Source organism: Aphelocoma coerulescens, chromosome 1 (assembly GCF_041296385.1).
Source record: "Aphelocoma coerulescens isolate FSJ_1873_10779 chromosome 1, UR_Acoe_1.0, whole genome shotgun sequence".
Taxonomy (NCBI): Eukaryota; Metazoa; Chordata; class Aves; order Passeriformes; family Corvidae; genus Aphelocoma; species Aphelocoma coerulescens.
This window is the reverse complement of record NC_091013.1, coordinates 50,037,453-50,052,452: the sequence shown is the minus strand read 5'-3', so window position 1 is coordinate 50,052,452 and position 15,000 is coordinate 50,037,453. Positions and strand designations below refer to the sequence as shown.

At 34.8% G+C, this 15,000-nt stretch overlaps 1 protein-coding gene across 8 annotated transcripts in view; it reads left to right on the top strand.

Moving 5' to 3' along the window:
- SCEL (sciellin) overlaps positions 1-14,615 on the top strand; it is a 123,010-nt gene extending 108,395 nt beyond the window's left edge. For 5 of the 8 annotated variants that reach the window (XM_069008589.1, XM_069008603.1, XM_069008597.1 and 2 more), the window contains 7 exons: positions 1,273-1,329; positions 2,318-2,374; positions 3,925-4,014; positions 7,406-7,480; positions 8,745-8,853; positions 11,129-11,231; positions 12,282-14,614. In XM_069008589.1, coding sequence (XP_068864690.1) covers positions 1,273-1,329; positions 2,318-2,374; positions 3,925-4,014; positions 7,406-7,480; positions 8,745-8,853; positions 11,129-11,231; positions 12,282-12,298 — 508 coding nt within the window. In that variant the 3' untranslated portion in view covers positions 12,299-14,614. Of the gene's footprint in view, positions 1-1,272; positions 1,330-2,317; positions 2,375-3,924; positions 4,015-7,405; positions 7,481-8,744; positions 8,854-11,128; positions 11,232-12,281 lie in introns of all 8 variants that reach the window. The other 3 variants (XM_069008591.1, XM_069008609.1, XM_069008594.1) reach the window with 1 other exon arrangement.
- Positions 14,616-15,000: the final 385 nt, after the last annotated feature.

Here is a 15,000-nt window from a genome sequence, read left to right as displayed (position 1 = left end):
CAAGGGAAGTGATCCATAGAGAACAGCTTGAACTTTCTTTTCTGAATAGTGTGTCAGTTCAATGAGTTTCAAGCCAAATTTCTGGAGGTCTGCAAGGAGCCCTCCAGCACAGCAAAAGGGATGAACTGGGGGGGTACTGTGCTACTAAGAGCTGTTTGTCATATTATTGTCATTATTATTTGTCATACCGAGCACTCATATTCTACAGATAAATTTCAAGAACTGTGTTCTAAACAGTAACAGCACATAAATGTTGCCAACCTGTGCCCATCTATTTCACAGTAGAGAATCTTACATATATGCATACATATACATATAGATGTACACTTAGCACTAAACTCTGACTTAAGTATCTTTTTTTTTTTAAACGCTCATTCACAGAGAACTTACTAGGATAGAGTACAAGGCTTTGAGACACTACTGAATTTTAGGAGTATCCAAAATTTTAAGCCTGCCATGGATTGAAGTGACCAAATCATGAATTTCACAGAGCTAACTTGGCCTTTTGTTTTGCTCTCTACTTCTATTCAAAGAGAATAATGGGGCTTTTCTTACAGTAGTTATGGTGCTTTTCCTAAGTCATTCCATTCTCTAATTCATTGAACCATTTTAAAATAGTAAGGAAAACAGAAGAAAACCTACCCTCTAGTTTAACTGTAGTTATGAAATCAAAGAAAATGTTTCCTTTGTGTAAAATATGTGAATCTTCAGATACTAACATTTTCAACATACAGACATGATCAATGCATTCATTGTTACACAGAGGTAATTTCTTGTCATTCCAGACACAAAATTTTGGACATTTGGCCATATATTTAGGTGTTATCTTAAGAAGCTAAAGTTTCTTAGTTTAAATAAAAAATCATTTTTTCAAATAAATGATGCAAACATGGATTAAGTAGCTTGAAATCTGCAAATTAATTCCAAATTCTTTGAAAGTTCATGTTTCTTCTTCACTGTCTTCATTGGCAAAGAACAATCTTAAACCATGGCATTGATACAATTTTAGAAAGCATTTTTATTTTCTTGGATATACTAGATAATACTTTTTATAAATAAATAAATAGTACAGAACTTTATCTTGCTAGGGGAAAATTACAAACATTTTTTCTTCAATAATATAAGTGTTTGCAAATTCTGAACATAAAGTTAACTAACAATTTACTTTTTTTCTTTTAAATGGGTGCATAAATATATTTCTTTCTTTTACGACATTTTATCCCTTCCTAGACAGGGGGAATATCTTAACAGTTCTATTTGGATTTCTTTCAGAAGAAAAGACCTTCCTGATTTTACTGGAAAAAATACTGCTGATCAGGAAAATAAGAGGCAAGCCTGTCATAATCTTTCCCTTACACACTTAAAAAATATTTATGGTTGATTGGATATTAGCATTAATAGGTACTGTTCCATAAAAATCATTAGATTTTTATTTGTTTTCAAATGAGAACCACAGTGACCTTTTTTTCAAACTTAAACGATTTGTCAATGGGTAATATCTTTTATTATAGAGCATTTAATATGCAATATTAATGTAAAATTATATTTTATATACATATGTTGACATATGAAATTTGTTATATTAAATAAGCTTTTTTTGGAGCCAATGATTGATGAGTTATTGGTATAAATGTGGCCATATAGACCTAGAGATTGTATACAACCCTAGATAACAGCAGTTGGAAGAGGGATTTGGGCTGGATATGGTAACAAAGCAAGGGACACACTTTGGTAGCCATTTCCATAGCTCATGGTACTGATGCCTGAACTGCATCAAAGTCTGTTTATCAAGTTAAAATGACAGAGCCACAGCCAGTTTGGAAGATGTAGGCAGGACCTTCACCTGTAGTGTGGCACCACAATGTGACACAGTGGTCATAAGCTGAAACGAGACATTCTGACTCCAGCAGTGGAGCAGCTTGCTTGGAGAGGTTGTGCCATCTCTCTCCTTGAAGGTTTTCAAGACCCAACTAGATGAATACCTGAGAAACCTGGTCTGACCTCAGTGCTGCCCCTACTTGGAGCAGAAGGTTGGACTAGAGAGCTCCTGAAGTCCCTGAATTCCAGCCTGAATTATCCTACAATACTATAATGGACTTGACATTTTTGAGTCATTTGTAATTCTTTTGCAGTGTCACATTGGAAAGAAAATGAAAAATATTAAAGCCTGAACAGATAACTACTCATTGTAGTCAGGAGTCTTACCTGAGAAATGCATACAATTTTTTTCTTCTTCAACATAAATAATTCAGTTCATTTAATATGTTTAGATTAAATTAAATACTTCTATTAATTCTGAAGTTTTTCTCACTTTTAGAGATGAGGACCATGGTGATCACACTGAAGTAAAGTCTGCTGATGACCAGAGTAAAAGGTGGTGAGACTCAATTCATAGTTCTCTCTAAAGTTTAATGATCAAATATCAAGACATGTAGCTGTTTAGGAGTATCAGAAAATGGGAATTCCTAATACAATCAAACAGAATTTGCCCAATGTAAGATATCTCATTATTTCTAAATTGTTTATTTTTATAAATAATAATAATAAATAATTTATAATTGATTATTTCTAAAATGTGCCTGATTAACCAAATATAACAATAAAGCTGCATGTATTTTGATAAGAAATGACTCAAACCTATAATCTTCCATGGAGAATGAAAATGACTAGTGACAAGATCCTCCTAAGTATTTTTGTGCTTATCTAAGTGTTCTGTGAATTCAGCTGCTGGCGTCTCAAACAAATACAAGTAAATGAATTCCCAGTATAAAAGCTTTACTGCTACTAAATTTCATTATTTACAAAAGGTAGGATCCATTTTGGTCAATTAAAGTGCTATTAGTATTATGTTTTTAGGTACTAATCTGATGGTATCTTTTTTGAGTTTTCCATTTAGTTGTACATCCACATTAAGAGGAAGAAAATAACTATCTGTATACATAGGCAGTTTTACTATTTTTTAATAGAAAATATTTTTATCCCAGCAGTTCCACTTGACAGTCTGACCAGGGAAGCATATGCTGAGCATCTCCAGTGAATGAGTTTCTTTCAGTTCTGACAGGGGCCTGCTCCATCAGGAGTTGGGCACAATGGAGGTGCTGCTTCTTGCAGCACTGCTCTGCATATAAAGCACAACAAGCACTGAGCGAGGGTCGTTCAGCAGAGCCTCAGTCCTTGGCAAGCTCGCTGAAATAATTAAGCTGCAGCCCACACATCCAGAGTTAAGGCATATAATGATCATGTTGTTCCAGAATATAACCTTTGGCAGAACCAAACAAGAGCAGCTGCTTTGTCTGAGCTGCTTTGTAAAATCATCAAAAACATTATTAGCACATATTCCTTAAATCCCATAATTTGTATGACAAGGTCTATTTTTATATTTGTTTTCCTCATGTTTTGTGGCAGGGAAAACTGCAGGAGGCAAGGTTTCTCTTGCTTGATCATAGTCCTGCTTTTTGAAACAAGTCTACATATCTGTTTAGTTGGTCATTTCTAAAAACATAACTGTAGTATATCCAAAAAAAAGAAAATTTGGAACTAAAATATAGTAAGCCTAAGAATACAACATTATGGAATACTGAAAAGAAAATGTGGAATGCTATCAACAACTGAGATAGTATTGCACAGTTGAAAACCCCAGTGGGAACTTTGAGGAAACTAGAGTTCAATTAAAGTTAGATGAAGTTTCCAATATGAATATATATCAATATATCAGCATAAACTGGAAGACTTAAAATTATAGGTCAGTGACTGCATTATTTTTCACCAGCAACAATTGAACAAAAATAAGATAAATTTATTTTACCTACTTGTTCTAGTCCAAGCTTCTGCATTCATGACTTAGTGTAAATTAAAACTGTGTAGCTGAAAATGATTTCTAAAAAGTGTTTCTTTTCTTGTTGTATGGATTCTTTTTTATTTTAGGATAATTGAGAAAGCATATGAAAACCCTCCAAAGGCTCCAAATAATCTCCCAGAAACAAACTACTCTAGTAACAGTGAAAGAAGGACCAGGTACTGTGGACAATGAATTAAGTAGCATAATGTCTAAAGTGTCATTTCTTGAAAAAAATTAATAAAAAACTTTTTTATGCAAGAAATTTAGGGTATGCTTGGAAGTTCACATTGGTCTCTGGAAACATGCCAGCCCCTTTCCAAATCTGCTTCCAGGATCCCTGGCACAGAAGGTCACAAATCCTAATTCTAGTGTACAGAGTGGGGAGCACAAGACACACCCTGAGTAGCTCTAGAAATGTAGTTAAAACATAAAATTTAGGACAGCAGCTAGGCCAGAATTCTTATATAATCAATAGAAAAAAGGCATTTCCTGAATGCTCTTATTTCTTATGAACTTGTTTCTTTATGAGACTGTAAGGAAAACATAACACTCTTCACTCAAGTGCCTTATTAAGTTCCTAAACCTTTATGGGACAAATCTGAACCCATGTGTCATCAACCTAATCACTGAAACTGTGGCATGGGATTCTGACTTTTGACCAAGATCAAACTATTTTAAAAAACATTTTTCTTGCAGTGCTCATGCTCTAGATGGATTCTGCCTCTACAAACCCACATATTGCAAATCTGAGTGAAAAATGTGACGTAGGGATATTTAATAGAACTAGCTGAACACCAGGTCTGTTGGTAACAGGAAATAATTGAAATAAAAGAAATTATATCTTGTTCTTCAAGGTCAAAATTACTTTCAAGAAATATGACAACAAAAAATATAACATATAGTTCTTGAATGAAAGGCCATTTTGGATTAGGAAAACCTCTCTTCTGTATCAATCCACTCATCTAAATGGATTAATTAGGTGTTAATGTAGGAAGGATTGTTTAAAGACATTACCTATACATTGTATTGCTGTATAACAGTTGTGAACTGCCTGAGTCAGGGCTGATGACTGAGCAGGGAGAGGAGAAATCTTCTACTGAGCCTTACTGACAGGGAAAGTAAAAGTCACAGTCTGGTACTTTATGGGAATTATGGTCAATGTCCCCATCCTTAACCTTATGCACACCTGATCCTTACTGTGGATATAGATGGGCCCGGAATCTTTAATCCCTGATATTCTTACATTTGCTGTAGGAGGTTAGAGTACAATTGAAATTTGTGTATTCTGAAAATTCTGCATGACCTTGAAGGAAAACCCCATAAACTGACTGAGAATAAAAGCAAAGCCAAAGAGTATACAATTTAAAATTAAAAATGAATATTCAACAGGAAAATTATTTAGCATTTTTCAGAATTTTGCGCACATACAGGCTCTGAGTTATAATAGGCTCTTTATCTTTGAAAGTCAAAATAGAGAAAAGTAATAGAAGAATGGCAGGGCAAAGTGCTGAAATTTGCAATGTTACCTTACAGTTGACAGAATTTATACCCTCTACCTGCAGTTCTAATCCAAATTTAATTCATGAAAACTTATTAAATGAATGGTCTTTGTAGGTTACTCTTTCAGGTTTTATGCAATAGGTTTATTGTTACAGAGTGTTTACTGTTAGGTAGTTTGCTGTATGAACAAGTCACACCATAGCAAGTAAAGGAATGACTGATAGGAACGGAAAGAAGGGACGTGATCAGATGCACAGTTCTCAGGCTATACTGGGACTCGGTTTTCACTTGGTGTCTCATCCAGCTGTCAGACTATGCACTTACTGAAATGTTCTCAGTTTTCTTACCATTTCAGTTGACAAGGTTAGAAACTGATGCTTTGGAAATATTTTTGCTGTAGCTTCAGCATTTTTTGTTTTATACACTCCAGTTGTGGGTTTTTTCCTAAGCTGTGGTTATATATATTTTTGTGTATTTCAACCATAATACTCCAGTCAGTTAGTAAAGTCCAAAGGTTGCTCTTCTCTATAGGAGGACACTCAAGGAAAGTATTTTTCTCTATACAGCTTCCTGTAACATAGTGTTACTTTCAGGCATGCAGCATGTAAATACCCATATTAAAGTGAGTGTGCAATGCCTGAGATTCTGCAGTTAAATACAACAAGTTAAATGGAAGATTTGGGAAAAATAAGCTTAACAACAAAAAAAGAAGCACAGGCTCATACTTTACAGGAGTAGAGAAATTATCCACCTATGCCACTTTTCACTGTAGCAAGAAACTTTAGGCAATTGCACGACCAATATACCCCACCCTGTGACGTGTTGTGCACATTCTTGGTCAAGAGAATTTCTCAGCCAGAGAAACCCTTTCAAAAGGTGATCACTTGGCTTTAGTTTGCATTCCTACTTAGTAAGCTTACTTTCATCTCACCTGAAATGTAAATGACATCAAATGTTCATTTGATAAGATACTTCCTCTGTGGTGAGCAAACCCAGGTTTGTTACATTCTGATTAAATAAAAAGCCTATTTTTATGTTCTATGAAACATTAATAAAACGTTTATCATTTCAGCTTATCAGTAACTGTGCAATTTAAAGACATTTCTGGTGTTGCACAGAAATCAAATAAGACATGTACTTTACAAAATACGGGTATGTAGAAAAGAGTATCTGAGCTTCATAGACCGTACACACACGTTATCAATCTGTTATATTTCCCTGAAAAAACCCCAGTGTTTGGTAAATACACAATTATAAACAATTGCTCCTAACATTGCAGAACATTATTCAAGAGTGATATGAAACATGTAATAATTACTATATACCTTAAGAATTTCTGGAGAATAGGATAAATAAATCAATTCAGAAATCTTCAAAACATGTATGGCAATATTACTTCTTCAACTGTTGCATATATGTCCACCCCTTCCATGGCAACAAAACTGACATTTAAGTAACTTAGAAATGGGACTTTTAGAAATGGAAGATTTAACTTCCGTGATAATTAAAGTCAGTATGTTCCTTTCTACTCTGATATAAGGAACAATACAGTTACTGTAGTGAACACAAATCACACATTGAACAGCCTGTGCTACAAAAGACCCTCTCTCTAATTCTAGGGACGTGTTGTAATTTTGTTTGGCTGTTTGACAGCTCTTTGAGGACAAGTGAAAGAAGCAGAGGAAAATGAAAAAATGTAGTCTGTCACCATTTTCTGATATGTATCATTTAGGCTGAGATATCAGCACAGGAGACCCAATACTGTTATGCAAATTTTGCTCAATGGGCTTGTGGATTTAATTTTGAAATGTTAAGAATCATTCAAAAATAGAACACAGTCTAAGGACACTACATTACTAATATTACTATATTACTAATTTACACTTTTTATTTGATATCTTATTCTTGATGGTTGTAAAAAAAAACAGAAAAAGAATTCGTCACAAAGGATGATTTTTTTTTACAAGCATGTTGTCTTAGTTTATTTTGCATATTAACATCAGTGTAGTGAAACCTTTAAAAAATGTAGTACTGTATAGTGATTGCTATGCACTCTCTGCTTCACAGCAAATCATCATATGGTGCCTATGAAGAAAATATAACTGGAAATACTATCAAAACTGTTTATTCTACTTCTGATCGGTAAGTACACATTAATAACATCGTAGAGTACCAAAGGACACCGACATTTACATAAGCATTCAAGTCTTCAGACAAAAGAACGCAGTGGAAGTCACCATCATGAGACAGCTTTTCATACAAAGCTCTCTTTCAGTGAGATCTTGCCATCAAATCATTACCACAGTTCAGCAGCCTAATATTATGTTAGGCTTGTCACAGCTGACATTTTAAAATATCTATAGAAACAAGAACCAATGCCTTAAGTGACAGAGTTGGCTTTGTGATTCTGTAGGTTTCTATCTCAGGCAGCTGCTTACTCTGCAAAATTTCCTTCCTTTGTAAGAATGGTCTCTGTAATAACCAAATTTATGTACAAATGTGGAGGAATAAGTTCACATGACAGTGCTGTTGAAAACTATTTTCACACCAGTAAGATTCAGGATATTTGCTCAGTCTGTTATAACTTACCTCATGGGGAAAAATTAGTAAAATGGGCCAACTATTTTCAGCTCAGACTGTTTGGACAGCCCCACTACTTGGAAATACCAAATCAGAAAATCTTGTATGCTTTCCAACATAAGGATGAGGAACTCTGGGGATGATTAAATATTAGTACAGTGGTTTGTCACTGACAGGAAAGGAGCAAGACCCATTGATTTTGTAATGCTAAACCAACATCAACAGTTATATCCAGATAAAGTACAGAGTAATGCTACATAAGAGTGCAACAAGAGCTGAGAAATTTTTTAAAAATATTATTGTCATGAATACCTGGTAGGCTGTTCTATACATGTGTTCACTACAATTGTCATGAAGGTATGAGTTCTGTCTGCAGTGCAGAAAGTCAAAAAATTTTTCAGGTACTTCCGCAACACAGAGAATTCTGTGAACTAGATTGATCAAATTATGGCAGTTTGAATTCAACTACCAATTTACTTTTGTGATTAAAGTATTAAAATCATTTCCCTCCACTTTATCCCTGTTTAGTATACATGCTCCCAGACATTCAGCAGCTTAATTCTGTTCACCAGAGAAGACCATTCTTTCTACCAAGGTACTTTTGCTACTTGACAGTTATGCTCAGCAATTTGCCCATCACAGGAGCATGTGTATGACAGCTGTCAACTAGAATGGAGAGAATACACAAACGACATTTTTCCACTAATGGCCATTGTACAGTTATACAAATGTCTTTCCCACGCAGTGTGCTAACCTTATCAATTTTCTGCTTGAGATTTCAATAGCAGCTCTTTTTCTGACAGCTGATGTTGTATTATACACACAGGAGTATAATTGGAAAAGATATATGTACATACTGCAGGAAGCCCTTGGGCATAGATGCCAAAATGATCTTAGATGCCTTGCAAATTTACTGTCATTCGACTTGCTTCAAGGTAAGAAGATTTCACCTGCTACCAAGAAATATAATTTGATTGTAATACCTGCATTATAGTACACATATAATAAGAGACTATTTAGGCCTTAGGCCTTCTCCACCTGTGAGAATAAGAAGGCTTGAGACTGGAGGAGAAGGTTAATGTAGGAAATACTAATCTCTCCATTTCCCACTCTTCCCTACACAATCCCTTCTTTTTTCTTTCTATCTCCTGGTCTCCTTCTCCCTCTACTCTCCTTCCCCTTGCCTCTCCTCCCTTACAACTATAAGCAGGATAAAGGATGCAGCTGAATGTATTCTTAGAGTCCTACATGTTTACAAGCCTTCAAGTCTGATACAGTGAATTATATCAACTTACACTTTCTTCATATTGTAAAATTTTATTCAGTTTTTAATGAAGTTTTGTAAATGTTCTTCATTGACATCTAAAACTGTCTTAATTATTAAAAAGTAGGCAATTTTTTCCTATTTCCATTAGGAATGAAAGCACAGAATAAATTTTTTTTGTTTGCAATTCCAAACCCTAAGCCTCACCCTAAAATTTGCTCTTAAGCTTTTCTCAGGGTATGCCTGGCAGTGCTCAGTCCCATAGTCTGTCTTCTTTCCGCCTCATTTGTCCTCTTTCTGCTTGCATCTACACACAGAGTTTGTTGTTCTAACAAACAATACTTGGCAAAATCACTGCATTAGCATAGCTCATATTTCTGCCCAGTCCTGCACAGCTTTTACTTCTGCTTCTGACAGCAGTTCTCATCCCTATTTACCACATGAAAAGTAACACAAATCAGAATACAGCAGTAACGTTGCACTTCACGTGTATGAAGCTGCACGTGCTTTTTGTTTACTGTGGACTTTCTGAGGTCTGTGAGCACCAGAAATGCAATTTCTTCCATGGGAACCACTATGTAATACCTCCTCCATACTATTATAGTAAGTAAATATAAACTCTGGTCTGCTTCCATTTTTTTAGACAGATCAACCCACATAAAGAAGAATGGGCTTTTCATTAGTTAGGAATAGTAACATGTTGGCAGTAGCTGAATTATCTGTTAAATATTTATGCTTATTTTTTAAACTATACATTTTTTTGTTACATACTCTCAACTGAGGACCTGTCTGGCCAGGAATATTCAGCTTAATTTTTGTATAACTAAAAACTTATGAAAGCATTGGCAAAAAAATTAAACAATTGATGTAAGTCTGTGGTTCATGCTTGTAGTTATGTATTTAGCTAAGTAGTGCAATTTCTCATCATTAATATTCATTTAGTTCCTTGCAAATACCCTGTGTCCATTAGAGATTTGCACACAGCTGACAGCAGTACACCATCTTCATTTCCTTTTAAAGGTATATACCAAAAGTGTAAAAATTCTAGCTAATATTGGTGATCAAAGGTTTGAAGACATGGCCATCCTTTTGCTGATTTAAACAAAGAAATATAAAATGAGTGAAGACAGCAGTTTGTTTTAATAGCACCATAATACTAATGCTCATTTTTACTTATGAGTGGATAAAATATCCAAAGAAACCAGAATTTACTGTTCTTTTATTAGATTTAAATACATACATAAATAAATAATATTATCTGGGTATCAAGATCCTAGTTTCTGTATCAAATTACCATGCTCCTTGATCCATTGTAGGCTTTCTTTGTGATCTTGGTACGGCAGCCTCTGTGTGTATCTGTGTATTTTCATATGTGAAACATGGGCAATGCTCCTCTACCTCAAAAACTAGCTTTTTTTTGAGGCATTTGTGAAAGCAGTGTCCAGATACTGCAAGAATGGGAGACCTGGTTAATTGTTAAGATAAAGCAACATAAAATATTTTGAAATAAGCAGGTTTAGATTCTTTAAGAGCTACTCTGAGTTGGATCTTTATGTGTGATCTTGCTTCTTTTACTCAGTGAAGAAAGAAAAGGATCTCAAAATGTTGATTCATCTTCTTGTAGGATAAACCCCTAAGCTAAGAAAGAGCAAGTACCCTTTGGAATTTCTGGGTAAAGGACAGGGTTATTGAGTATAATGAGTACCTAGGCAACCAGTTGAGACATTGGTATCTGATTTTTTAGATGTCTAAAGATGAGACAGTCAGATACCTAACTTCCTGTTCTCTGAAACTACTCTTTCAGAGATCAGTTTTTATCCTGTAGTACTAATAACCCCTATTCTGGTCTGCGGCTGCTTGTTTCCTAAAGGAAAGCATGCTGGGTATGAGTATTAGAGAAATTTTTCATTTTACTTTTTCTTCATTCTTTGACTGGTGTGTTGAAGTGCGAAGTATGTAAGAGACCTCTGGAAGATCTAAAAGCTGGAGACAGCATTTGGATTTACAAGCAAACTGTGCACTGTGAGCCTTGCTATTCCAAAGTTAAAGGTAAGGCACAAGACATAAAACACTGAATGTAGGAAAAACAATTTAGTGAACTTCATTCAAATGACTTCAATATATGACAACACAGCTGTTGCTTTTGCTCATTTGTGTGAACTTAAACCTTTTCAAAGTATACAGCTCAGTAAGTCTGGGTGCTTAGGATGATAGCCAACCCCAGGATCTAGACACAATTATGTTGTATCTGTGAGGGAGATCTTGGTCTCATTGCAAGTTCATCTCTTCACGTGTCACTGCAGAGTTGTACCTATGCAATCAGTAGAGACACCTGGAGTGAGGCAATGGCACCTTGCCCTGGAAGTGAGAATAAATTGCTAGGCCATCTGAGAATCAGATTGTTCTATTGAAATGAATAAGACAGGGTTCAGAGGTCTTTTCACCTAGTGGAGTAATTGTGACCAGTAGAGAGAAGATACAAAATCCATGAAATCATAACAAAAATATTGCACTGTGATTATGATTCTTACCTTTGTGAGGAGCAAAGTGAGCAAAAAAATGTGCAAGGCAGGTAAAAATAAACATTTTGTTTTATTAATTTTTCTAGAAGTTGCTAGATTTTAAGTCTTCTCTCTTCATGGCAATTATTATTTCATAATACAATAAATCAGTACCTCTGTACCAAATTAAGACAAACAGAGATGTAGATGAAATGCTCTGATAAGCTGGTTTTCAACTACATAATTCTGAGATAAGATCATGTTAACTAATCAAAATTATATTAAAAATTTGTTTTCTTAAAATACTTTGTATTATTAAGCCATTGCAAAATCTGATGGGAATGGTGAATTTTGCAGCTAATCAGATTAGAAAGTTAATAAAGCATGGTAACAGTTATAACACTGTAGAAAGACATACCAAGGGTCTGTTTACTAAGCATAATAAATTGACATGTCCTATTTCATGAAATTACAAGATAAACAGTCATACTTCAGTAGACATTCTAAAAAAGAAAAAAAAATTCTAAAGTTTCCTTGTAGGATATTTAGAGTATACTGCTTTGCTTGGCATCTCTGACCAATCTTTTCTCTCTTGCAGAAAAATGGATCTACTAATTTTGACATACAGAACGCATGATGAAGAAGTTACTATTGTTTAGTTAACTGCGCACTGGCCTGTTAATTCAAAACACTGTGGGAAATTATTCACTTTTACTTCTGGGAGTTTTCTAAATGAAGTCCTACTGCATGGTTATCAAAGGAATTAATTTAATGAGAATTTAGATGCACTTTCATACACACATTGCAGGAAGCAAAACAAGATATTGGTCAGTATATTTATCAGATCTGTGAAATCACAAAATTGTACATAAAATCAATGATAAATTATTGAAATTTTCTGAATGTCAGGACACTCCTACATATTTTGAAGGGGCTTCATACATGTTTTGAAGGGGCTGTATTCTCTTTTGTGAAAACATATCTCCTCCAATATAAAGATCTGTTGGCTTACTATAGCATGAACGGGATTCATCTCGTCAAGATGAGCTATTTAGAAGTCAGCTATTCAGTTTAAACTAGTGTTTTCATGAAGAGGGATGTGGGTTCATACTGCACCTTCAAGGAGAGACATCAACCTCCAGGGGAAGGTTCCTCTCAAGTAACTTAAATTATAAGTTTGAAATGAAACAAATTATCTTTGGAAAATGCATCTCTATTACTGCAGGAGGATTCTAGACAAAAATTGCTAGAGGATTTTAAGTAGAACAACCCCACTCCATGTTTGTAATTTTGGTAACTATTTTATCATCATTTTTTTAAGAAGTGCACACTTAATAGTTGACATGAAATAATGAAATACATACTTTGCATGACATTATGCTGTATTTATCTTTCCTACTTCATTAAATTGACTATCTAAATACTTCGGATGGATTCATCTTGCCTAAATTTATATATCTACAGTGTAGACTTTTGTTTCTGAGTAACTTGATCTATTCTGTTTTATATAGAGAAGCAGACGTTTTTAGGAAGCAATTCAATTGGTCAGATTGCAAACGTCTATTTTACTGTGACGTTAACCCTGTATGAATGTATATCTTACTTCCACAGTTTGCAAAGGAACCCGGAATGAAGAGCTCAGATTTCTAGACATCTACACTAGGTCAGATACACTCCTTCCTTTGAGACTACAGTGAAAGTATTTTCTTTTCCTTTTGGAGAGTGTATGTGTGTACAAGTATAGAAACCAAAAGAATTCATGCTTTGTTGTAATATGTTGCCGAAAATAATCAATAGTTCAGTAGCTTACTGTACAGATGAAGGTATTGACTACTAGTCTTTGTCACGAGATGCTTAGATTATGGTTATTCAGAACTGATTTTTCTGCCTTACATCTCAGTTTAAAAGGACTTCCTGGATATGACCATGACAGAGTTAGTGTTTGGAGGCTACTGGACCTAGGCAAGAGCTTAGAAGCATGCGAAGTATTAAAGCCATAGATTAATAATGGTGAGTGGCTGTCCCAGTCAAATTCTCTCTCCTTGACTGCACGTTTCATAGTGGAGGCAGGAGGTATGGATGTCAGTGTAATTTAAACCATTGGGCCTGCAGCTGGATAAGGATGTAATCGATCTTGTCTGGCTTAAAGGATGTTCAGACTGATTATGCAATGGAGACATGAGACAGTAGATATTTTGTTTTGTTAATTTTATGAATATCTTATGAATTAATGTCAGTAGCTCAAATAAATCTGTAGTTATTGATATTTTTTTTCTGGTGTGTGTCTTCTTGCTGATGACATATCCTAGTTAAACTGTATTTGTTATAACCCTGTGTTTTACCAGGAAACAATGATATTTGCACAACAAGGTGAAAAAAGTAGTGGCAAAATTTTATTGTCACAAATTCGGTCCTGTTGAGAAACCAACAGTTATTGCTAAAGCCCAGTTACAACAGAAGATGTTAGACATTCGTTTGAGCCAGCACATTAGAATCTAGGACTTCGTAGTGTTTGAGGGGATGAGAGATTTTAGTTCACTCCCCTAGAGACCAGGAGCTCTGGATGAAAATATCTGCTACTTAAATGCTCACTGACAGAGAAATAGCAATAAGAAACAATAAATAATAATTCTGTGCTCATTAAGTCATCCTCACTGAACAGCCCTGGTAATTTTACCGTGTGGTTTTTTGTTAGTTTTTATTGTATGTTGTAAATTGGCTAAGAAGAAACACCAGGTTTGTGATTTACCATATAAAATCTGGCATAGCAGTACTCATTAAGAAAAATCATATTAACATCTCAATACCAATGTATCAAAACTTAAATGTTTTTTGTCCTTTTTGCATATCATTAGTCTGTGGTGTTTTATTTCCCTTTGACTAGTCCTTCCATGAAACAATTCAAATGAAGAGTTTGCTGGCAGCTGTTTTAATGAACATGTTATTTTCAATAATGCATTAAATTAGACTGAAAAGCTGTATTGAGAGATGATGTACTAAATTATGTGGGGGTTTGTGATTCATCAGGCCCATTTTTTCCAGTGTGTAATGGATACTTTATTTTACAAAGCTGGGGCATTGCTCTACCAGGAGGGGAATCAGCAATCAGAGGAAAGGAGTGAAATAATGCATATAATGCAAATTGATGCATTTAAATATGTAGATTGCTTCAAAGCTACTGATATTTACAAGAACAAGGAATGTCATAAGAACATCTTTGCTGTGTTAATATATTCTGTTGTATCCTGTGTAGGTTCTCAGAGAACACTCAGCCTGAGCATCCCCTCCCTTTCAGTGCTTGACACAGGGTGACAAAC